Here is a 24,316-nt window from a genome sequence, read left to right as displayed (position 1 = left end):
CTTCCTGTGTGATATTTGTGGCGCCCCCGCTGTCAGTCCAGATGCCCCCCCACACACCAGGAACGATCAGGTCCTTGTGTAGGATTCTACAATCCTGCCAAACTCTATATCGTTCTTGCCAGTTTTTCCCTTGCCTGACCTTTGTTGAATGTCACTGTGAACTTGGACAACATGCCGTTCAGCTGTCTTTGCTGTTGAGTTAACCAGTGCCGTTCCCTTGGTCTAAGTTTGTGATCCTCAGTTGTCATGACAAAGCCCAAGTTTCTGCTATAGAAATGTGCCATCAAAATATTTTGCACACTGCAATTTTAAAGCCGGAATGGCTACGCCTTGCACGGATTTCAAACTGATTGTTTTCAGATAAAACTCGCAGACACAATTCAGTGAGGGATATTTCAACTCTAAGCGCCACATCCTGGAGAACTCATCTGTTATTTGTTATATCATCCCACTGCATTAAGTTGGAGCGCAACTGATAAGTCTGTTTCGCTTCATTAAGCCATAAAGATTGGCTTGTAAAAACTAAACTAAATCCCAGTATGGATACAGTGCCCATATTACAATAGCTTCAATTTTGCTAGGACTTTTAAAAGATGTTTTAATCAGGGAAACCCGATAGATGTGTCATAAACTAAAATGTTTAAGCTCCTTAACTTAAGAAATGAAAACAATCAGTGTATAAATGGATAATGGAAGATGTTTTGTTAGTCTAGGGTTTTGCTAAAGTAGTAGCTTATTATTGTTTTTTTTTTTTTTTTTTTACATTTGTCTTATAAATTCAGTAGTAGGTGTCCCTGGCATCGTTTTAGTGTTGAGTTCTGCTTAACTGGTAGGGTGGAATCAGTTCGCCTTCACACAAATGCATCGTGTAGCCAGGCAACTGACTGGATGTTGTTTTATGCGTCGGAGTTTTTGACCTTCACGAAGGTGGCCTACTCCATCATCACAGTTGGGTTTGTGACAATGTTATTTCCTTTTGCAACCTCCAAGATTACAAACCAAAGTGATTCAGTTGAGATATTCGAAAGTGTGGTGGATGATAGTAATTTGAGTTCCACAAAATGTTGTTTCCTGACAAGAATTTTTATTATTGTTCAGCCTTTTCATTCTATTCTATTTGCATTCTCTTTATTATTCAGTAATTTCTCATATACTGAAATGGTCTCCCCTCCAATTGAGGTCATTTGCTTAAGAAATTACCCAACTTGTGAAAAAATAAGCTCAAATTTCAAGAATAAAAAACAAAAAACAGCAGTTCCACTTTGAAAACTAATTATAACTAACTTAACGAGAGTGGTGAATTCTGAATAAAACAAAATCATAGTAAGAAAGAAATGTATCCCTCTGTGCATCACATTTTTGAAGTAAAAATGATTGTGCTGTATTACTCACTGTTTCTGTTTAGAATAGTGATAACCCATATGTGCACTCTGTTTTTCCAAAGTTGAATAGCGGCTGCCTGTGCCAATATGATCTATAATGGTAATGGATATTTAATGTGTTTTTAACACCATTGTCATTGCAGTTAGTGAATTACATTTATTACATTCAAATGATGCCTTGTGCTCAGAGCCAGATGGAACTCACTCTCTTGCAGAAGGCAATAATTGGCTAATCAGAGTAATGGGCAATCATAGGAACCGTATTCTGAAATGGTCTGTCCTGCCCCGTGAAAATGAAAAGCTGTGGTGTGGTGTGTCCTATGTACAGGCCACGAAAGAGCTCAAAGTGTATGACAACAAGATCATCGAGTGTACCTTCGCCAACAACACCTGGGTGTTCATGAGGCAGAGGATAGACAAGAGCTTCCCAAACTCCTACGACACTGCCATGGGTGAGTACCAGTTCAATTCTTATTGAGCGAGCAGCTCTTTCAAACAAAACAAAAAACCTTTAGCGGGCATTCCTATTAGTAAAACGCACAAAAAAATCCTTTCATTAAGTTTGGGCTATTCATTATAGCATTGAGACTTTCCTATTGGAGATATGTTTGCATGATACAATTCTTAGTATCTATTGACAGCTGAATTGAACAGTTTAAATTTTTATTTGAATGTTTTTCAAAGGCATCCGGTATAGAAAATATATGAAAAGATTTTGGTTGAATGGAGAAACACTGCTTTTTCTCACCAGACTCAAATTGTTAACCTTTGTATTTTACGTACACATGTGTCTACTGACACAGTAAGTCTAAATTATTGAGAATTATGTCTTCATGATGTACTCCTGTGGCTCTGCAGACAGAAGTAATGTTTATCTGAAGACTAAACTGATATGACTACCGTTATGCCCACAACCTTTTAATCCTAAATCATTTTTTTTTTGCTTTATTGAGATTGTGTATGGTTTGTGTATTGGATTTAAAGAAATAATGTGCTGAAGTGGTATACTCAATCTATCAATCATCTTTCTGACACATGCCTTACTTTCAAACCTGTTTACATTTCTTCCTTTCTTAACAAACAAAGATTCATCCTCCAATTTTCTACTCAAAAGCTGTTTTAGTACAACACCGGAATGTACAGCCTACTAATAAAGAATCCATTCTCTCCATTCCATTGAAACCAACCCAAATTATACTGACAAGCTGGCTGAAAACATCCGTGAAAGTGAATGTGTTATTAATAGCACCGAGGGAGCTTCAGCAAGTATATCCTGCATCCTTTTCTTGACAGTTGTGCCTCCCATCCCTTGTCTTTACCCAGCGGTATGTAAAGGCATCCAGGAACCAGTCCCCAAGAAACTTTTGTTGGAGTACGTGGACCGTTGTCCTCAAGCAGTCCAAGCCCGCAAACATCACACGGACTCTGAGTTAATGCCCCCTCCCCCTCCGAAGAGACCTAACCGGTCAATCCAATAGATTCAAGCAAACTCAGCTGAACCATTTTGGAATTTTCTACAGACATTCATATTTGAAGGCTTTCATATCCACTTACCCACCTGTCCACATCATTAGGTTTGATTTCTTTGTTATTTTCTTGCGAGTTTTAATTGCCTGTGTTTTTATTAAGACAGTAAAAAAACTAAATTACCCTGATTTTGACCCTGAGCCATTAGAGTCGGTCAGTTGGATTTTTTTGTATTGGAGGAGATAACGCCACCATTTTCAGGAAAGCTTCATATACAGTTTAATTAGTTTTTAATTTACCCTCCATTAAAGAAAATAATGTCTTGATGCCACTTTGCTTTTGCAACTTGCAGGGTTTTGATTTTTAGGATGAAAAGGAAAGAACATAAAACAGATCTGGCTTGGATGTGAGCACTCCCAAGTTGTCCAAATGATGCCCATCTGTAGCTTTAAAGGAGGCACAGATGGGCGGGGATGTAACACTGATGACATGCTCCACAAACAGAAAAAGTTTTAAAAAATCAAGCTGTTGTAAAGTCCTACTTTGACTTGGGAAATACATTTGGCCACTGGTGACTTCTGTATTACACATTCTCGCATTGTTTTTTTTTTAAACATTTTTATTTCCTAAATTTTGTCCTGGCAATGCTTCATTAATTGGACGAGTGTAATTAGATTTTCTTTATTACAAGGATATTTTTTTGCCCATTTTATTTTTCTCTGTCTTTGTAGATTTTTTGTTTTGTTTTTTTAAAGTTTTATTCTAGATATTGTCGTAGCACAAGACTTCGGAATGATGTATATACTGTATCTTTTGTGAGTGTGGTTGGTCTTGATGGATTTGAATGAAAATACTTGAACGTTGCTCAAAAGTTCCAAACTTGTTATTCTTTTCTTTGACATAGGTGAAGGAGAGTTTTGTACGACATTTTCCATAATGCTTTGTGAGCAGAGAGTAAATTGCTGCTGTTACACCACAAAGGACTTTTCTCTCATTGACATTTGTCATCATTTGAAAGGTACATCATGCATATTTTTGTTATATGAATTGGAGAAATACACAAATGCTTTAAAATGTCATTATTAATGGTGGAGAGATTTCGAATTTTGGACAATCTGATGCAGTAATTAAGGTTTGTATTTTGAATTTCTATTACTGATAATATCGAATGAAGAACTTGTTGACAATTCCTTCTTCCTTCTTCCCTTCCTCATTCAAATCCTCAAAGAGGCGTCTGTTCTGCAAGGAAGAGATTTGTCCCTGTTGATTGTTGGAGTGTGTCCAGTGAGCTGATTTACTTGTCAGCTCTCATGATGTATTTCAGCTCCATTTGAACAAGAAATGTGGTAGGAGCTACCATGAATCCATATTCCAAAAATAATGTATAGTTCTGAGTGAAGAAAATGGTTTAACTCAGAACAATAGAATTGCAAAAAATAGCTCTGAAGTCTGTTATTTTGTAGGAGGCAGAATGTGTTTATTTTGAGACAAAGGTGACACTGCTAGTTTAGTCACGCACTATGGAGGATTGAGTGAATTTAAGTCAGTGGAGTGCAGCATATAGGAAGCTGAAACAAATCAAGTGTGTTTTAAGGTCCTGCCTTGGAGTGCCAGAGGCGACTTCTCATAATAGCAGAGATGGATGACGTGCACTTCCGAGGTGCTCCGGCTGCATTCAGAAACCTTTTTGCCGTTGTGATGCATCACTGCGCTCTTGCATTTTTTTTTCTGCCACAATATGTGCAGCACTTAACCATTCAACACCCAACATCAATGTGGAAAAAAAAGAAATATGCCTCAACCATCAAGGATTACTTCGTTTCAAATTCATTTACAGCAAATCTAATTGGTTTGACTTAAATATCTCTTTCTGGTTAATTCACCCTAAATGCAGGAAACACATTGGATGTTGGACCCCACTTGGTCTAACAAACACCGCCTTTTTTTTTGCTTTTCAAACATTTGCAGTCCCTTACACAGCCAACATTATAACATTTGATTCACAGGTTATTTTTCTCAAGCGGAAATGCAGTATATTACTATATTTGTCAATGTTTTATCTATGCTGCAGTGGCAAGTTAATTTCCCCCGTTGGGGATGAATGAAGAACAATTCTATTTCATTTACAGTACATTGTTGTATGTTTTTGTATAGTAATTCATAATTAAAAACTAAAACCAGATCATACATTTAAAAAAAGAATCAAGAAATTGTTTTTGGGGACTTAGTGGATAATTTCAAGGTAGGGACAGTGTGTGTGTTTATGGGTATGTATCTCATGGTAAACACTGCATGCGCGCAGGTGGTGCCGTCGACATTATGAGTCGCGGAAACTCATATTAAATCATTGCAGGTTTTTCTTGCTTTCATTTTATATGCATGGGAAATGAGGTATTCATGTGCTGTTGGTCAGGGGCTGAGGTGGCCAAGCAAGTCATTTGCAATCATCTCTCACTTTAAAAAAAAAAAAAAAGCGCTTGATGCCCTTTATCATGTGGCTTGTAATAACACGTTTCAGCGATAAGATGTTAGGCACGTGTGAAGCGATTAATAATCTCAAATTGGAAATTTAATTGCGCACATTTTTTCTTGAATTAGTCAAGGAACCATGGTGCCACTAATCTATTATCACATATTGCTCCACACAGTCTCATTTGAGGGCAGCTCTGATAATGCCACTGTTGTTTCCAGTGTAAGGAGGGCAGTCGATATCATTTGCAGCGTTGTTTCCGTGGTTAGGTTAATGTTCTGTTTGCTCTCGCAGATTGAATGTGCTTTTTACAGATAAAGCAATTGAATGGTTTGGTGTTAGACCATTGAGTCCAAACAGGAATGTCGCAACATGTTAATGTGCTCTGCTCTGAGAGGCTCATGGTTGTGAATGGAAATTATCCAAAGTCACTTAATTTGTCAGAGCATCATTGTTTATTCAATTTCATTTCAAATACACTTTTTTTCATCTATCAGTTCTAGCCGGTACACATGTAACTACTGTAATTGATGTGAAATTGAATCAAAATTGGATTGTTCTAAAAATTTAGACACTAATATTAATGCTTACATGTTTTTGCTGAAAAGCATAACTTGTCATTCTCAATTTGTCACAACATTATCCTCTGCAAATGTTGACAACAGTGTTGCGTAGTCCAATTGTCACAACAGATTGAATCTTTTTTTAGTTTTGATAAAAGTGGACACTTTTTATTTACTCTTGCAATGTCTTTCTTAACTCAACCGAGAGAATGTAAGATTTGCAGCCATTTTTTTAGAATCAAGGGAGCAAAAGCACTCTTAAGAAAGTGGATCAATTTAATCAGAAGGAAGGGAGTGGGAATTCTACCGTGTTCATAGCAAGCAAATCAAGTTCAATTGCTTTCATTTGAAGAAAACTTGGTTAACCTATTTTATGAGACATTGAGCTACCTAATTGATGAAAAATGTAATACCCTTCCATTGGACAGCATAAGGTATAGTAAACCTATTATTTATACACAGTGGCATTCATATTACATGTGCTTGTGTGTTTACTGACTTTGTCTCTCTTAAACAGGCCCATATTTCACATTCAGTAAAACCATTTGTGAAACATTAAGATGAGATCATCATTATCTAAATTGTCATACACACTGAATGAATGTAATGGATTTTTCGGAAGGAAAATGATTGCCTTGTCTCATTTGCAAACGCTAATTTAGACAAATGTAAAACAAAAAAGCTAAGAATCTAGAATCTATCCACTTTTTTGTGGTCTTTGTACTTTATTTTACTGCATAATGCCCAAAATATTGAACATTAATTATTTATAGCTATAGATGACTGTTTAAACTTTCTCATTGATTAAGATATTCTTTTACAGCATCACTGCCAAGTGTCTTCTAAAGGGTGAGTCGTTTTACTTGTTTAAGTTTTACCATACCATAGTAATGTTTTTAAAACTTATATGATGAATAATATATAAAATATATTTTAAAAATTTAATGCTAAATCTGAACCTTGGAGGAACCAGTTAATGAAAAACATAAACTTTTAACCTATTGTCCAATGAGGAGATCCTTTTTTTTTTACACAGAATGAAAAATGTCCAGTTAGGTGGGCATTAAATTGTTATAAGCTGACTTTTTTTTTAATCATGAGAAGACACCACTGTTAAAAACTAGGATGGAATCTTCAAACATTTTAATTTCACTGGCGATACAGCAATAAAAATCACTTCTTTCAGTTTCCTCGTCGTCATAGCAATAGGCTTTTGCTTTTATCAATTATGAATAGATGCTGTCAAAATAATTGAAAAAAATTTGAAATGTTTGCCGTAGGTATAAATTGATTGTAAACATTTCACAAGATAAACACCATTTTTCTATTTGAAGAACGAAAAATAATGAATCCTACATGTTTCTTCCAAGATGTTTGTAATGCAAAGCACAATCATTCTGATGCAAAAGCAAGTTAATGGAGCAAAGCCATATAATTTTTTTTTCATGGTTTTTACACTCTGCTTGCCTGCAGGGTAAGAACAAATTGCCTTTCAACACAGTTGAAGGTAAAGGTGCAGTAAAGTTATCTTAACCAGGATTTAAAGTTGATTATGTAGTGCAAGAAGTTGGATGCCCTTGACAATAAAGTAAAACATTGAAAGGATTAAAAAAATGAAATAACTTATGTCACCTTTTCCATACAAATGCAGCAAAGTTATGCATTACAAACGCCCATTTCATAAACTGAAAGGCTGCATTTTACAAAAAAAACATACTAATTACTGACATCTCTCATTTTGTGAAAGCATCTGTACTATATTTACTCCGATATTTATTTCACGACATAATAACACTTCAAAATTGCTACTGTTTATCATGTGAATTTATTGACTGTTTGTGTATGTTATGCATGTTTGCAGCTGTTGATTCATATTTACTGCCATATCTTAAAAGTACCGTAAATTAGATTACAAATGTGGAGAGAACATTCAAGGCCAACCAAAACATAATTATTCCTTCCTGCTTTTTAAGAAAGAGATCTGCAGCCACTCAAGTTAATAGACTGCTGATTGAACTTTATTGAGTTGTGGTGGCACTGACAAAAGGGGGCACAGGCTTTTGTTTTTTATGTGGTAGACCTCTGGGAAAATGGAACTTTTTTGGAGAACTTTATCACAACTAGGACGCTTAACTTGCCAGAAAATCATCTGGCCACATCTTTCTGATAATGAATGTTATGTTGTCGAGTGAATTATTATGTTTAAATGAAGGAATCTATGGTCTGGAGAAAAGTATTTAGATAACATATGTACATTTTTAGAAACCACAAGAGTATTCTAGATAGCGATGTTTGACATGTGGCATTTTTTTTAACCAAAATAGTATATTTTGCAATACTAATATAGGTATATATGGTCAACACTATCTTTGAGTCATTGTGCTGAAAATTTAAATTATGAAATGAAAACTTTATTATAAAAAAGGTTAAGATGGAAAAATGACAGTACATTACAAAATATTTTATCATAGGAAAATAATATTCATTCATCTTCTGACCTACGAGGTAGCGGGGGTGCAGGAGCTTATCCCAGCCAATAACCATTCCCATAGCACATGTAGACAAACCATGTTTTGCACACACATACTTACAGGCTATTTGTTAAAATTGTATTCATGTCAAAATATTTTTTCAAATGATTTAATTACGACTCTTTTGGGCTTCCCTAAATGTCAGACATGTGGCTTGCAATAAAAACAAATTTAACGCCCCCGGTGTACAAGGTCAAAATGAAATACAGAGAAACCTTTTAGGTAAGAACAATCTACCACACAATCTTGCTCTGCTTCTCATTTTCACATACATTTTCCCCTCCTGGGCATTAACAACAATAGTCCGCATCACAGTGTAACCTTTTAATAGCTCTATAGGAAATGCATTAATGGAGACTATTTGTTCTTTCCACAATTCATGAATTACTCATAATCATAGGACGTATGATAATATACTGTTTTTTATTTTTTTAAAATATTTTTCTCTATTGCCTTTTGGAGTAAATCACTAACCAATGCTCCCCTAAAACTCTTTTGTGGTCAGATTTTATGGAATCTTTATTCAAACCCAACACAGCTCGTCAAAATAATTTAGCTACCGCCACTTGTAATTATGTCATTTGCATTCAGGCAAAGGCTAGAGGTGAAACTTGCAAAAGAGGAAACTTTTGCATTTGCATCTGTAAAGCCTTGATTGTTTGTGGACTGAAAAGAAAAAAAGTACACCTTTGAGAGTAGTAGTGATAATATGAATGCACTCAAGCATGCAGGTCAAGCCATTGACAAGACAACATGAAAATTACATTTTATCCATCCTCTCTTCATTATTCGTTAGAGTGGTAAAAGATCTCCAGGTGCTAGTGATTTTCTGCTTCTTTAAAGTTAACTTGGAAAAGTAACAGAATCAGGGACATTGAATATATAGTTTTTCTAAATGTAAAACCTTTTTTATCATAAATGGGGAGCGGTATAAGTTTTTTTTACTTCTGAAGAGAAGGTCTCGCAATTTTTTTGTTTGTGTTAAAGGCAATTAATTATTCTTTTCCATTGTTTCAATTATAACCACCCAAATCAATGGAAATAAAAGATGGCAATTCTTAGTTGCTATATTGATGCATTGATAGAAATTGAAATCTTATTTGCACAAACTACTTAAATATTTTATCTAAATAATTTGAAAGGCAAGTTTAATTTGATGAGAGATACAAATGGCGCAAGTTGAACAAAACTATGACCAAAATATATTTTTATATTTTGGCTTTTTAAGGCTACTCTTTTGCCGAGTATTCCAAAAGAATATAAAAAGGAAACCGTACAGAAATGGTCTTTTATTTCTATAAAGCACCACTGTCAACATATATTTTATAGGTTAGGGATAAAGTTTTATGAGCCCAATAGCAAAAACTGCGCTTGAGGAGAAAAGACAAAACAAGTCCAAACCAGAATACAGATCAGTTTTCTTCAGCAATCAATAACAAAGACATAAAAAAATAAGTCATATCTGTTTTTATGGTGTATTTTCTTTTTGTGCTGCAAAAACACAAACATCCCGAATGTGCTTTAGTGTTGTCATTTTTACACATTGAAAACACATTAAAATAACGTAAGACTTCACAATACAACATTTTGAGAATCAGAAACAACATGAATAGTGTTTTATTATTGCAACTCACAATGAACGATAGTTTTGACCCTTAATTGTATTTTCATTATTCCTTTGTGTTCAACCTCAAATGCACCACTTATATGACAAATGTGTTTAAATTGTGCATAAGATTGGCCATGGTTGTGTTCCTCTATTCATAAATGCTCTCCTCTTGACAATTTAGTGTTGTTTTAATCTCAGTTAATTCCAGGTTAAAACTTATAATTTTCAATGCCAACTTGTAACATTTCTGAAATGTAATTTCTGTTGAAAACAATTATTTTGTTGTCATCATGTCATCACTGTCAGAAAAGGCACAATCTATGATGAAAAAAAAAACTCAAACACTTTCTGCTATTTTTTTATTGTTATACTGTCAGTGATTGATTCCAAACAGACACCTTTTCATTAAGAGTGGTTTAAATCATCAGACATGCCCGCAGCAAGAACAAATGTCATTGCAATGAAAAACATAGTGAAATTGCCAAACCAATCATAAATGGGGACATAAACATTATAGTTTGCAATGGGGGTTCAATTAAGATTTGCATGGTAGGGGTTCTCAAGAAAAAATGAGTATGTTTTCCCCTTTTTTTTCATCTCTCTCTCAAGCTATGTGCTGGTAGGGTTTATGTTGTTCATCAAATTGAGAGCTTGTCTAGTTGTCTGCCTCTTATGGAATATAAGAGATGTAGCATCCACACTGAAGGTCATGTAATACAGCTCGGTCCGAATATTAAAAGACCCTCCCCCCTCGTAGAAAGTATTTCTCATTCACAGCAGCATTTTACCCTGTTTGTCATTTGAGCCATTAGTGATTATAGAATGGCTAAAATGTGCACATCACGGGGCACAAAAATAGTGCCAACATCCTGTTTACCATCAAATGATTCCTCACCTGCATTTATATATATATATATATATATATATATATATATATATATATATATATATATATATATATATATATATATATATATATATATATATATATATATATATATATATATATATATATATATATATATATATATATATATATATATATATATATATATATATATATATATATATATATATATATTTTTTTTTTTTTTAGACACACTTATACCTTCTTTGAGCCCTGAAATTGTCCTAAAAGAACCTTTCACGTGATACTAAGGTTCAGACGTGTTATTTCTTGAAAGGGGGAATATTGAATATGTGACAAATGTGCTCATTTGAAATCCATGCTATAATAATGTGAGCTCCCTACTGTCATGCTGATTCTAACCTCAATACTCTCAGCTCAATATTTGGCCAGAGGAAGAAAGTTGTTTTCTTTATTGAACTGGAATTTTCAATGGAATTGCTACGGTTCCACACAAGGCTTTGTGAATCTTTTCCTCATAGGAAATGATAGCAATTGAAGAGATTGATTTGAGAGTCAAACTGTTGTAATAAAAGCCCTAAGTGAGCTGGTAATGTTTTAACTATTTTATGTGTAGTAGCTAAAAAAAAATTCTAATGAAATTCATACCTCAAACTGATTCAGTTATTGACAGATATAAAAGGCAAATATCCATGTGTGTCATATGTTGAGGATGTACAGTTTACTTCAAAATTGCAAATGGTACAGTTTAAATAAATGTTACTTACTAATTTTAATAGTACTTTTTGCCTTGACTAAGAGGATTATTGATCGTGAGATGCTTGAATGTGTGAATATGTTCAAGCAGAACATTAAAACCAGACCTTTCAAATCAAGCTTTTATTAGTCATGGTCAAGGGTCAGCGTCACGATGTGAGAAATGGCTCTACTATTTTTTTCTCCTCTCTACTAATGTATCACGATTTGTGTGATGTTATTTGATTTTTTTATGGTCCACTCCAAAAATATTGATTTGAAATATCAAATCTTTATTTCTGTTGGTTGGAGTGTGACTTTGTAGGTGTTGTTGTTTATTCTGTATAATATAACCACTACTACCACTAGTGTTAGGTCAGACAACATTTCAGAAATTATGAGTTTTTGGGAGTAGCCAAAGAGGTATAATTTGGTTAAAAATGACCTTGCATTAACTTTTTATATTGTTTGTTTTATATAACCTTTGGTGTCCTCTAATAAGGTTTGAAAGAGCATTTTACATTTTAAAATAGGTGTGTTTTTTGTTTTCTCAGTTAAAAAGCTGACCACTGGCAAGTGATGGTTCGGGAAGTACAAATAAGGTAGGTATTTACATAAAGTGCAGTGTTTTTAATAATATCACAATTTTAAATTGGCAAAATCATTTGAAATCAAATCAGAAACTATGTTGATTAAACCCATTTGTATCTCTTTCATGCAAGAATCAGTGGAGAATTTGGAATTCCATGCAAGGCTGCCAATAATAAAAAGGTAGTGTAGATCCAATCCAATAACAACAACATACTACTTTAAAAAGAAAGAAAACAGCCCTTAACTGCTTAGTTGTGACATTTGACTTTAATGGTTCAAGGGTTACTCTGCCCTTTCATTTTGTTATTGAACCATACTAATATTTAAACCATTTATTTCGCATTTGAGCCGATAAAAGTGGATGCTGAATTTCAAGTAGGCAAAATAGCAAATGGAGTGCACGTTTGTTCTTCTGTGACTTCTCTTCTAATGTCACTTGCCGGTCCACTTGGCTCAAAGCTTCTCTAATGTCACAGCTGAATTTTTTTCTTTTTTTTTTTTTTTTTTTACAGGTTCACGCTGTTCTTCTCCACAGGGACGCGTTTGATTTCTTTCAGTCCAGCCTCGCCGCAGCTTCCAGACACACTAATGACACGGCCCGGAGATATCGGCGGGCTCTTTCATACACAACGGTGAGCTGGGAAATGCTGGGCTTCATTTAGCCGTTGGCATTTTGCCTCTCCAATGATACTGTGTGCGTTTTTTTTTTTTCAGGGACTTGTTTGTATTGATTGCAGCAGTCTGAAAAAAAAGACAAAAACAGACAACCAAGTATCATTGAGGGAACATTATAAAGATAAATAACCTCAAAGGGAAATTGAACTACCCTGACCAGACACACAACATTTTCTATTGAAGTTCTTTCACAAAATGTAAGGTTTTCTTTTTTGAATAGGGTTATGGCCAAAATGCTTAACATTTCCTGTGACTTTACGATTATAGAAATATTTTTAAATGTAATTACATTTTCAGGTTTAGACAATTATTTGATTCATTTAATGTATTTTTTTCCAACAGATCTTTAGGTTAATATCTTGAACAATCAATGTTTATTGGGCCTCACATGGCGCCCTGAGGGACACCTATTTTAAGGTTCTGGATAGAAATGAGCCCCATAAGATGTGTCTACCCTAAAGGTGAGTGGAAGAAAAATACTTTAAGATTTGTTGTGTGAAGAAACTTAGAGAGAGCAACATGTTTGTGTGTTTTGTCACTTTTATATTGTCCAGAAGGTCATTTTTCAAGACAGATGGTCAGACATCACAAAGAAAATGAACCTAAACCACCTGAGCGTGACTCACTAACACTACACTTGCTGCATCACTAATCATTCATTCCCTAAACTCTCTTAGACCAAAATATTGTTTGGCCTTAGATTGTACTTCTGGACAATTTGGGATCAAAAGTTATAACTTTTTATGGCAGACAACTGCAAACTGAGTGAGAATATTTCAGCTCAGCTTTTTATTTAATGTTTTTATTATTTGTAGTCCTAAAGTAGAAATCCTAGTGGTTATATGAGAGTCTGTAATTGATTTAGAAGGTCTTAAAAAAAGAAAAATAAGCAAGGAGAAGAAATAATTTGAGTGCCAGGGGATCTTTGGGAATGTTCTTTTTCATTTTTTACTGGTTACACTCATATTATTAGATACATAAACAATTTTAAAATATAATCACATTTGTTAAACATTGTGTTTGTGCTGCTGTAACTAAATTTAGTGCCGTATTTGTCACAATACATATTGTAACTTTATGTAAGATTCCACCTGTTTAATACAGATGCTTATGGACAATTTGGTTTCACATTGTCACTAAAGATATTGTTTTAAAAATGAATGCCAAAATACCGCATTAAGCATCACAAGGGAATAACTTAACATTTTGCTTAATTTCTCAATGAATAATGCATGGATCTTCCTAACAAAGGTCAGACCCATACTGAAATTCCGTGCTTGGCTGTGATCCACGCTAATTTAGACACATTTGCTCAACCTGCAAGTGTAGATTCAACCCATATTTGAACATTTTGTTCAAATTATCACCTCTCAGAGATATACCTAAACTTTTTTTCTTTTACTTATTGCACACATTTGCTTAGATGAGCCTTAAGATACTCCAAAAGCTTGTTGACGGACCCCCAAAGTATCCTAAGGTGTATCATCCAGATCCTATATTTCCTGACGCTCTAATCTCCATCCCACTTTGTTTTTTTATATCTCAAATCAGTACCTTTCAACATGTCTGCTTGTGAATTCTGTCACACCTCCTCTTTCCTTCTGAGCCTTCAAAAGTTAGCTGAAGTTTTCATGCACACATTCAAGCAAGGAGGGTAAGATGACATTATTTCCACCCATTTCAAATTTGTCCATCATACCACCTTCCATCTATCAGCTACCTCCCACTACTTCAACATGCACCTTCAGTCTATACTTCACAAAAATGGGGCAAGTACCTAATTTCATACTTTCTGACCTACCTTAAATTCGACTATTCTTCCAAAAATATCAAGGTATAACTACCATAATTATTTCAGACGTGCATGGAAGAGTGAAATTTGTTCTTTTCTTTTGACCGCTCCCTGAGGGACAGTGATAATCAACTGCATTGCCCACAAAACCCATTTGGATCTTGTTTAAGCATTTGCGTCAATGAAGTGGAAATGTATCAAATTATTTTTAGCTGTAGAAGGAAAGTGGAGCAGCCTGCATCCTTGGGGAAAACATGCAAACTCCACCTATGAAAAGGCCACCAATTCAACCTTAGATTTGTGATACAAGGCAACAATGCCATCAACAATTCTGATGTTGTCTTTTTACTTTCCAACCTTCATTTCTCTTAACACAAATGCAACTATACTCTGACTAATTCACCTACACCCACGACCATTTCTTACCAATACAGATTGGTATTCTTTGGCATCAGGCCCATTTCATATGTACCTAGATTTCAACCTTTTTTTAACTCTCAAAATACACCAACCGCAGAAAAAGTAAAAATCAAATTTCTAGCCAATATAAGCTATAACTGCATGCTGCCACAACAATATCTGAAATACGCCAGTCAACATAAAAATAAAAACCCAATTAATCATTTATACCATGAAGCAGTACTTGGTAAGGCTTATCTATACAACTACAGTCATGCTGTTACTTCCTTCTTACTATTTGCTAACACCTGTTATGTGTATACAAAGACAAAGTATTCATAGAAAAAAAACAGACAATATGCATGTTTTGAATACTGCCACATTTTGTATAGCTTGAGCAGATGGCTATTAATACTGGTTGTATTACTTGTCCTTATAATAGTATGTCACACATTGGCCGACATTTTTTAACCTACCTACAAACATAACCATTTGTAATCTAGATCCTCGACCTGGACTCATTAAATACATTGAGTGCCAAGTCCTGTCTTTGTTCAGTCTAGACAAGTAAGCAAATTAGACACTTCAGCCAGGTTGTTTGTTATTCATCATGTCGTGATGCAGCATTTGCATGAACTTGCCCTTTGTAGATGCAGTGGGACATGCGGTAATTACAACAGTTTATGGCGGTGACGGAGCACAAATTAAAAGGAAAATGTCAACTTGTTGACTACCATTTAGTTTGAACAAAAGCTTTGATTTAACAAAATTGCAACATAACAGCTTTGTGTTGTCTGCACCTGATGTCAATAAGAACAGCAATTTTAAGAGTAAAATATACTATGCACTATTTGTCAGTGACATAATAATTCTTTTATCTGGATTGATGGATTGGTTGGTTATGCAACACTCCAATTGGTTTGATTGAAATGTAAAACATATTTTAGATGTAACCCTTTGTTCAAAAGAGTAGTTTCAATTCAAATATCTGGAATGTTCCAGCTACAAAATTATCAAAAGATGTCACATCTCAGTTATGACTTATCTTATATAAAGTGACCCTTAAGTAAATTTTTAAATAAAATGACAAAAACTCAGGGAAGCATATCGTGATGACTTTACAGATAGAATATTAACTGGCTTCAATCAGGAATTGTTGCTTTAGAGATGCCTTAAAGTTCAGCTCTTGTGTTCACTTGGAGTCTTATCTGCAGACAGAATAGAGATAAAACTCTCCAAGCTGACATTAGTATTCACTTTGCATTTAGACATCCCAATGTAATTTACAAAAGGCACACTTCTTTTCTACGACACCCACCTTCAAGTTTTTTTTTTATTTGATGAGATGCAGAAGAGGAAGAGACTTTAATTACTGTTCAGCGGGGATCTAGGGCGCCGCGGCAACAACAATCACAACCATGTGATTAGAAAAGTAGAATTTAATGAGAATAGAGAAAATACATTTTGGGCTTAAACTAACATGTTCTCAAACACAGAGAAAAAGTCTTTGTGAATAATTCAGTTACAAAAGTTATACAGGAAGAAAAAAGTTGAAAATGAGGTGACATCTAGACAACACATAAAAAATGGACTGTGACTACAGATTGCGATACCGGGGCCTGTCTGTCTTTATTTAGAGCCATCTAAATGTGTGAATGTACAAGTACAGTGTGTTCGCATATCTGACACATTGCGCAAAATGCACAAATCCACGTCTGTCCATCATTTTTGCATCGCAGCGGGAAATCCTGCTCACTATCCAAGATCTAAAGATACATGTTACTGCGGGGGCTCACGTGCATGTTTATATCATTATTGAACATCGTTTTAGAGAAATGATAAGTGGTAAGGCCTCACAGTTCTGGGCGTTGAGGGTTCCATCCCAGTTGGGTCCTCACTTTGTGGAGTTTGCATGGGTTTTTCTGTAGGTACTCTGGTTTGGCATGCTGGGTAGGCTGGTTGAACACCATTGTAGGAATAAGCGGTTTGGAGAAGGAATGAATAATAGAAGATTAGTGTGTATATAAAGGTAGTACTCTGTTCTCTATTTATACTGTCATTTGAGCCCCTTCATATTATAAATAATAAACAAACTAAATTCATTTATGTCTCTTTTAAAGTTGGTTTAAATGAACATACATTTCAAATTTTAGCTAATTATAATTCATAAATTTTGTCCTTCAACATAGATGCAACTCTGTTACCCTAATCTTGTAATATTTAGCCTGAGTTGAATTTCTCACTCTACCTTTTGCAACTCTTTCTGAAAATAATTGTCTTAGGCATTTTTTCAGAAAACAAAACCTAACCAATAAATAGTTTTCTTACCATAAAAAAATGTTGAAATATTTGTAAAACACAAAAAAAGACTAAATTGGTAAATATCTTTATGCTTGACCTGATGTGATGGATTCAGCTAAAATGTCAACTTCAATGACTAGTCACTAGTGCATACATAAAAAGACAATGTGTATTTGACAAGCCCTATCCTTGTTTGTTGAGTTCTCCTGACCGTGAAGACTTTGTTAGGGGGGCTTTTGGGCAGGATCACATCCCCGTGACAGAGTGCGACAAGGAGACCCGCTATTAGGCAGGAACCCCTAGCAACATTCCGACTGGATGTTGTTGCCATGACGCCAGTGCTTGAATGCTCACCATAGCAGACGTCGACTGTTTTCTGCACCTTTTTTCCTTTTGAACGACATGTCCTCACCTTGTTGTTTATCATCCCCTCCCCGCCCTGTCAGCGCCGTGTGCCGATGTGGAATTTTCATGTGTGTTGCGTAGGCAAGAGGAAGCTTCCTCGCACCTATCCAGACGTCCTGAGGATAATTGGCGAGGAACGTCTTGTTATCATTGGCCCTCCTCTCTTTGTACGCTTTTCTGTTGTCAAGCCTTTCTCTCTGGAAGAAATCATGATGTTCTTCTGCTTTTGTTTGTGCTCAACCTTAGCTGTGTCATTTAGATCTTTCTGTGGTTGTCATGCCAACGGCATATCTGAGGCCGTCGTGCCAATTCATGGATGGTTGCACTTCACAGACGGGCAGGTGCGCGCAACCAGTTGGTCCAAACCAACAACCTTGCATTGTGTTTTGGCCGCAATTTATGAGGACAGATTGACAAGGTTACAACCCCACTCAAATTATGTAGTGACATAAAACGGCAAGAAGGAGTGCCAAACAATGCAGGTGAACATTTTGAATAGGAAAATGTATCAATTTGTGCCATTAGACGTACTGAACATCAACAACATAGAACCAGACAATTTAGGGCTGTTAATGAGGTGTAATTATTATTTTTTTTCCAAGCAATGATGTTAATGCATATTTTCAATTACATACAATATAGGACATAGCTTCAATCCAGCCTTGGCATATAACTTTGAGGGACAATTTTTGTTCTGTTAGTAGTAAACATATAGTAGGTAATGCCATATTGGACAATTTTAGAAATAATAAGCATCAAATTCTATCTCGGCTTATTTTTTTTATTTCAATATTGTTCCCCAATGTAGACTTATTTTATTTTAAGATGAAGATTCCATTTCCAGTATATTTAGACTTTTTCCCCATTATCTGCGTGTTTTTAAATTGTCTTTGACATTTTCTTCGATTAACATACTAACACTAATGACCACAAATGTACGTCACACTCTAGTTCTAATGACCTTTCCTTGGACAGTGCACTTTTGTCTTATGCAAATTCAAAGTATGTCTTCTCTTCCGTTGGTGTTGCTAACTTTGGAAGGTTTTTCAACCCGGTGACCTTTTTTTCCCAAGTAATGACCCACAAAACTACTAGAGTTTTAAGTGATGTTATTCAAAACACTAATTCTCTTACAAACAGATGTTTACCTCTCCACATACAAGCTGCAAATTAATGGCGTTTGCCATCGCTGGCTGATATCGCATCTCCCCTCCACCTCATAAAGCAGCGTCCATAAACATTTGATTGTAGTTCCACTCTGGCATTTTTCATCACCAAGCTGCTGAATTATGTTGTCTTTTTTTAGCTATTCTTTTTTGCCTTTGACGTAATAGTGCTGGCGTTTGGCTCTTCTGGCCTGGAATTACCTGACAATGACAGATTTGGAATGTTAGTGTCCCAAACATGGGTGAAAAAAGTCTGCCTGCGGGTGGCAATTAAGCAAATTAGCTACACTTTTAGATGATCCAGAAAAAAGTAGGCTGATTTTAGTTTTATTGGTAAAATTTGTTTTTGATGGGTAGAAAGGCACAGCTGCTATTATTATGTATACATACCACCAATTGAAAAGTTTACTTATTCTAAATTCCCTTTTACAGATTCGCTGTCAGCCACATGTATGAATTTGTTCAGCATAACCTTTGTAAGGTGCGTATATAACCTTTATATATAAAACACCCATTAAATACAGTATAAGATACAAAGGTTGCACTATACAATTGATTTCATCTCTCATGCTATCACTGATAGAGAGCAGCAATTCCAAAAATAATTTGCTGCAACATTTCTATCAACTCTTTAGGAGGTAATCTGTCCTTCCCACTTTGATATTATGAGAGAATAGCTCTTGAGAAGCTGTGAGAAAATCGAAGGCAAAATGAGATTTTTGCTTTTTGTAGGGAAAGTCAAACAATTGAATTGTCAGTTTTGCAGCCAATCTGTCTTCCCAGAGAAAAACATGATGGTTGAATTTAAGCATACTATCTTAAATAGTGTTCTTTTCAGGAGGCTAGAATTCCTGCCAGTGACTTTGTGCCCATTTTCGAAAGCTCCCCAAGTCGATGCAAATGAATTCATATGTTCAGCAAGCCGTGCCAGGAACAAATAACCATTCTGTTTTGGAAATTGACAAATGCTGCTGCAATGTTCACTGTCGTTAACTACAAGAAATCAGAAATGATTTGTCATAATTGCAATTCATAAACTGAATGTCTGAAGATAAATTAAAACCAAGTGTGCAAAAAGACACATTGGATGCACAGTCAGAAAAAGTATAGTACTTTTCCCGTTATGTCGTTCACCCGAGGGCTTGTTTTTCAAATAAAAAGGCTGCTGACAATAGAATTTTATAGCATCTCATAACTGTCGACAATAACATTCTATCTCTCTTGCTGCTGTTGTGAGACATGTGACTTGATGAAGTCCAGCCCATATGGAACAGAGAGTCCTTTTGCGCATGCAGGCCTCGTTACAAGGTCGCCCATCCTGGTCTAGCACCTCATATCAGATGTACGACAACAGGACAGCTTCACCATCTGCCCCCCTCCCAGTAGGGGGTGCCCTCTATTCCCTGTGTGATTTAAAACATTTAGTTGTGTTGGTTTTCATCCAAAGTGGAGAAGGAAATGTCATAGCAAACAAATTTCCTCCCTATTAATTAATTCAAAAGCATAAGAACACCTAAAATGTATCTCTTGAGCACATACCATACCTTTTATATTCAGAATTTTCCCCAAAATAGCTTCTGCAATCTCACATTATTTCCATCTACTGTTGCATTAATTTCTCTCTAAGATCTTGCATTAATTCTGGTAGAGTGAGTTACTGCTCAGGCTTTCTCCAGCACATCCATCCCAAAGACTCTCAATAGGCTTAAGGTCAGGACTCTGTGGTGGCCAATATGTGTGTGAAATTGATGTCTCAAGCTCCCTGAACCAGTCTTTCACAGTTTGAGCTTGATGAATTCTGGCATTGTCATGTTGAAGTATGCCTGTGACATCGGGGAAGGAAAAAAAATCCATTGGTGGAAAAACCTGGGCATTGAGTATATTCAAATAGGCAGCTGACCTCATTTTTTTTAACACCTACTGTCGCTAAACCCCTTGACCAACAGCAACCCCATCATAACCCTGCCCCCCACATTATTCTTATCTGTATAAAAATATTAACATAAGATCATATTGGCAAAAGATTCTTATAAAAATTGGACCAGCTCCGGAGTCAAAAATTTGAAATGGGGGTTATTTCTATACAAATATTCACACTACATTCACCCTTTTCTGTGAAATATTGGCTATTATTTAGGTTTTTTTTTGCACTGTTAGACATCTGAGAAATGAAATTGTCTTTTTTTGTTTAATTTCAAATGTATATTTATGGTGTACTGAGACTTATCTACTGGTGGAAATGTGAATGTCAATGGATATGATGTGTGTGCTATGATTTCCCGGCAATAATTCCAGTGTGTCTATCATCTCTGTCCGATCAATGTTAGATGCACGTGGAAGGTTTATATTGCTTCAATGTAAGATAAGACCTTGGACTTAAAGTGCGGAAGCAATTCAGTTTGTCAGGGAGAGAAAACAATGTTACCATAGGCTGAGGAGAGGAGTTCAACTCAGAGGACATGGCATGTTTTGTTGTGTGATTGATATAGAAATGCATGTCGTCTTCTTTGCGAAAGCAGAAAACGAAAAACAAGTCGAGATAGGGAAGTGGCAGATGACGTAAGTTTCGGAGGCAGAGTGACCTGCTTTTCTGCGGGTTCAAATTGACGTAGGGTGACAATGAAGTACCTTGGATGGGCTGGATTTAAATTGCTTGCCAGAAAGCATTTACCCAGAACCAAAGCAGATCCTTCTTTGCCATTTCTTTGTACTGAAAATGGACAGTGGGTAAAGTTGGTGTGCTTGCACGTTAGTCTCACAATTTTTGTTAGGGATGCCTGATATTTTGTCCTTATTTGGTGAGGTAATCACCAAAAGAGGGCATGTGGCCGGACTACATAGTGGACTGATGAAGTGATTCATGCAGCCTCCACTGGAAAGTCAAGCTTACTTGTATCTGATTGCCCGCTAAGAGATCAATAGAATTGATTGCTGTCTGCTGCCACTTGGGGTATTTCCTGACCGATGTATAGGTTCCAGGGAATGGTGTAGTATGTAATGGGCTGGTTGGTTAGTTATTATTGAGCAAGCTTGGGTTACTCTTTGTATTCTATATCCCCAAAACATGCATAGCTCTGGGATTGGGTGGCAACCAATTCAGTGTATTCCTTGTCTACTGGCCAGATTTTAATTGTGAAATAGCGATCATGTAAAATATGTTGTTTTAACATATCAATTTCCAAAAGCAGGCTAATTTATTGAGTTTCTTTTTTCCAATTGCACATTTTCTGCATTGAAAGTCTGGGCAGTTCTTCCTCTGGAGAGTAGTTTCTTTTCTCGCTAATCTAAGCAAAACAAATGATGTTCATTTTTCTATGTGCATTTATGTGTAGATGTCGTGGGAGTCCGTCACCTTGGAAAAAATACAAACGAACTTCCAGCTTGTTCTGGAAGGGCATCAGGACCAACAATTATAATGAAAAACAGCCTTCATTCGAAATCTATTTCCACTTGGGAACCAAGTGCATCTTGTGGAATGAGGTGTGATGGCCTCTGGATGCATAATATGCAATATATCAAAGGTATTTTTTTAATACTGTTTAAATGAGTAAACTCTTACTTCAGAAAATTTTACTTCAAGATTTAAAGCTTAAAGTTGTGTATGAGTGCATATTTGTGATGCAAGTAAAAAGCAAATTAGGAGCATGATTTGCCGGAATTTTTCTTTTCTTCACCAAATATTATCAGGTTTCATGAAAATATTAATAATTCAAATTTGTCATTTTCTGCCCCAAATGACCGCTTTGAGTGGAATCCCTTACATTTTGAGTGCAAATATGAAGTGACATCTTAGTTACCATTACTGCACTTAAACGGATTTTCTTTTAATATGTATACTGTGTAACATCAATTTCTGCACACACTTGGTTGTGTTAATAACTGCTTTTCAAATTTTCATCTTTAAATCTAATTCTGGTTCTGTCCTAAGGAAAATAAATTCTTATTCAGATGGTATTCATGCCGAAAGCTTCTAATTTAATTTCCCTGTCACGTAGTCTAATATCAGTTCATGAAGGCGGAGTGTAAACTGACTGTTCCGCTGTTGCAATATGGACACGCACGCGTTACACATTTAAGTCTTCTTGGAAACGCACGTTTTGGCACTGTCCTCATTATCGATAAGCACACAATTATGACTGCGTAAGATGATTTAAATGTACTTGTACCAGAAGTGTATTTGTCCTTATCCCATCTAATCACAAATTTTGCCTATATAAAAAAAATCTGAGAAATACCAATAGAAATAAATATTAACTTGATCTAAGCCTGCCTCTGTAAATTGTAATTTTCCCTAGTCGCCTCAGTACTATTCATGACTCCAAAAATCTTAGTCAAACCTGAAGGAAATATGCAAAACTGCACAAGCAGGAGCCTCATTCAGCATCACGTTAATGTTAGGCTAGAGGCAAGGAAGGAAGCAGTTAACATGTCATGCATCAAGCTTTCACGCCTCTTGGTTAGATTCCGTTAATCAGTACCCGAAACTTCCTCAATTAGTCAAAAGCAGACAAGTTTTGTGTATTCATGTCAGCAGAAATAGTAGAAATTGGCTGTATTGTTTTCTCCCCTTTTATTCTTTTTCTCTCCATCTTCTGATAAATGTATCCAGAGTGACTCAGAGAGGACAAAATGTTATGTAGCACAGCTGAAAGCCAGATGGCCAGAAGCTTTTGCCTGAGCCACCACTCATTGCTCACTAACAGGTTAGCATGCCAAACGAATCAGTGGAAACTGTCAGCACATTCGGGGTAAAGCAAAATGCACCGTGTGGCCAAATGAATCCAAATCTAACTTTTTATGTCGACAGTATTCCTTCAGTACCAGGTGCATGCAGTCTTAAAATTCCCTGTACTCATCCGAGGTCTATTCCCTCTCCCCAGCCACTTCATCCCAGATGTTCATTCTCCTTATCTTTTCCTAGGTTTAACCACCATGGCCCCCTTCCTGTCATGCCTGGACCCCCTCAACATGGAGCCATCCTAATCCGATGCCCGAGCCACCACATCAGGCCCCTCTCAATGCGTGGACTGCTTCAGCCTCCAATTTGAACTTGTACGGTAAAATCTTATGTTCTTCGGGACCCTCTACATCTTTATCTGACTTGCTTTCAATTTTTAATTCCAACAAAACACAGGATTTTGTACATCTACCTACTTATATTCCATTGTGATACACCTTTTGGCGGATCCTAACTTATGTTTACCTGTATTGTACCTAGATAGTAGACAAAAATTAATGTAATTTGATTTTAGAAGTTGAATAGAAAGATTCTTTTCTTACTCGATTCATTTTCAACTCCATTTGTAAAAAAAAACCCAGACAAAACTACACCAATTAAGTCCATGTTACCTCTGGGAAGGGT

At 35.8% G+C, this 24,316-nt stretch overlaps 1 protein-coding gene and 1 long non-coding RNA gene across 3 annotated transcripts in view; both read left to right on the top strand.

Moving 5' to 3' along the window:
* Nucleotides 1-5,279, top strand: part of rngtt (RNA guanylyltransferase and 5'-phosphatase) — a 43,472-nt gene extending 38,193 nt beyond the window's left edge. The window contains exons 15-17 of one of the 2 annotated variants that reach the window (XR_013324974.1): nt 1,711-1,834; nt 2,706-2,956; nt 3,754-5,279. Coding sequence is in view for 1 of the 2 variants with exons in the window: in XM_077710809.1 (XP_077566935.1) it covers nt 1,711-1,834; nt 2,706-2,860 (279 nt within the window). In the remaining variant the exon portion in view is untranslated. Of the gene's footprint in view, nt 1-1,710; nt 1,835-2,705; nt 3,721-3,753 lie in introns of those variants that run through there. The other variant, XM_077710809.1, reaches the window with a different exon arrangement.
* A 7,473-nt stretch (nt 5,280-12,752) lies between these two features.
* On the top strand, nt 12,753-22,401 carry LOC144189962 (uncharacterized). Its single transcript, XR_013324970.1, has 4 exons — nt 12,753-12,848; nt 12,931-13,088; nt 13,234-13,352; nt 22,287-22,401. It is a non-coding gene; the product is annotated as an uncharacterized LOC144189962 (long non-coding RNA).
* The last annotated feature ends 1,915 nt before the right edge of the window (nt 22,402-24,316 follow it).

The sequence above is a fragment of the Stigmatopora nigra genome, chromosome 2 (assembly GCF_051989575.1).
Source record: "Stigmatopora nigra isolate UIUO_SnigA chromosome 2, RoL_Snig_1.1, whole genome shotgun sequence".
Taxonomy (NCBI): domain Eukaryota; kingdom Metazoa; phylum Chordata; class Actinopteri; order Syngnathiformes; family Syngnathidae; genus Stigmatopora; species Stigmatopora nigra.
Note: the sequence above shows the minus strand (reverse complement) of the source record. Positions and strands in the feature narration are given on the sequence as shown.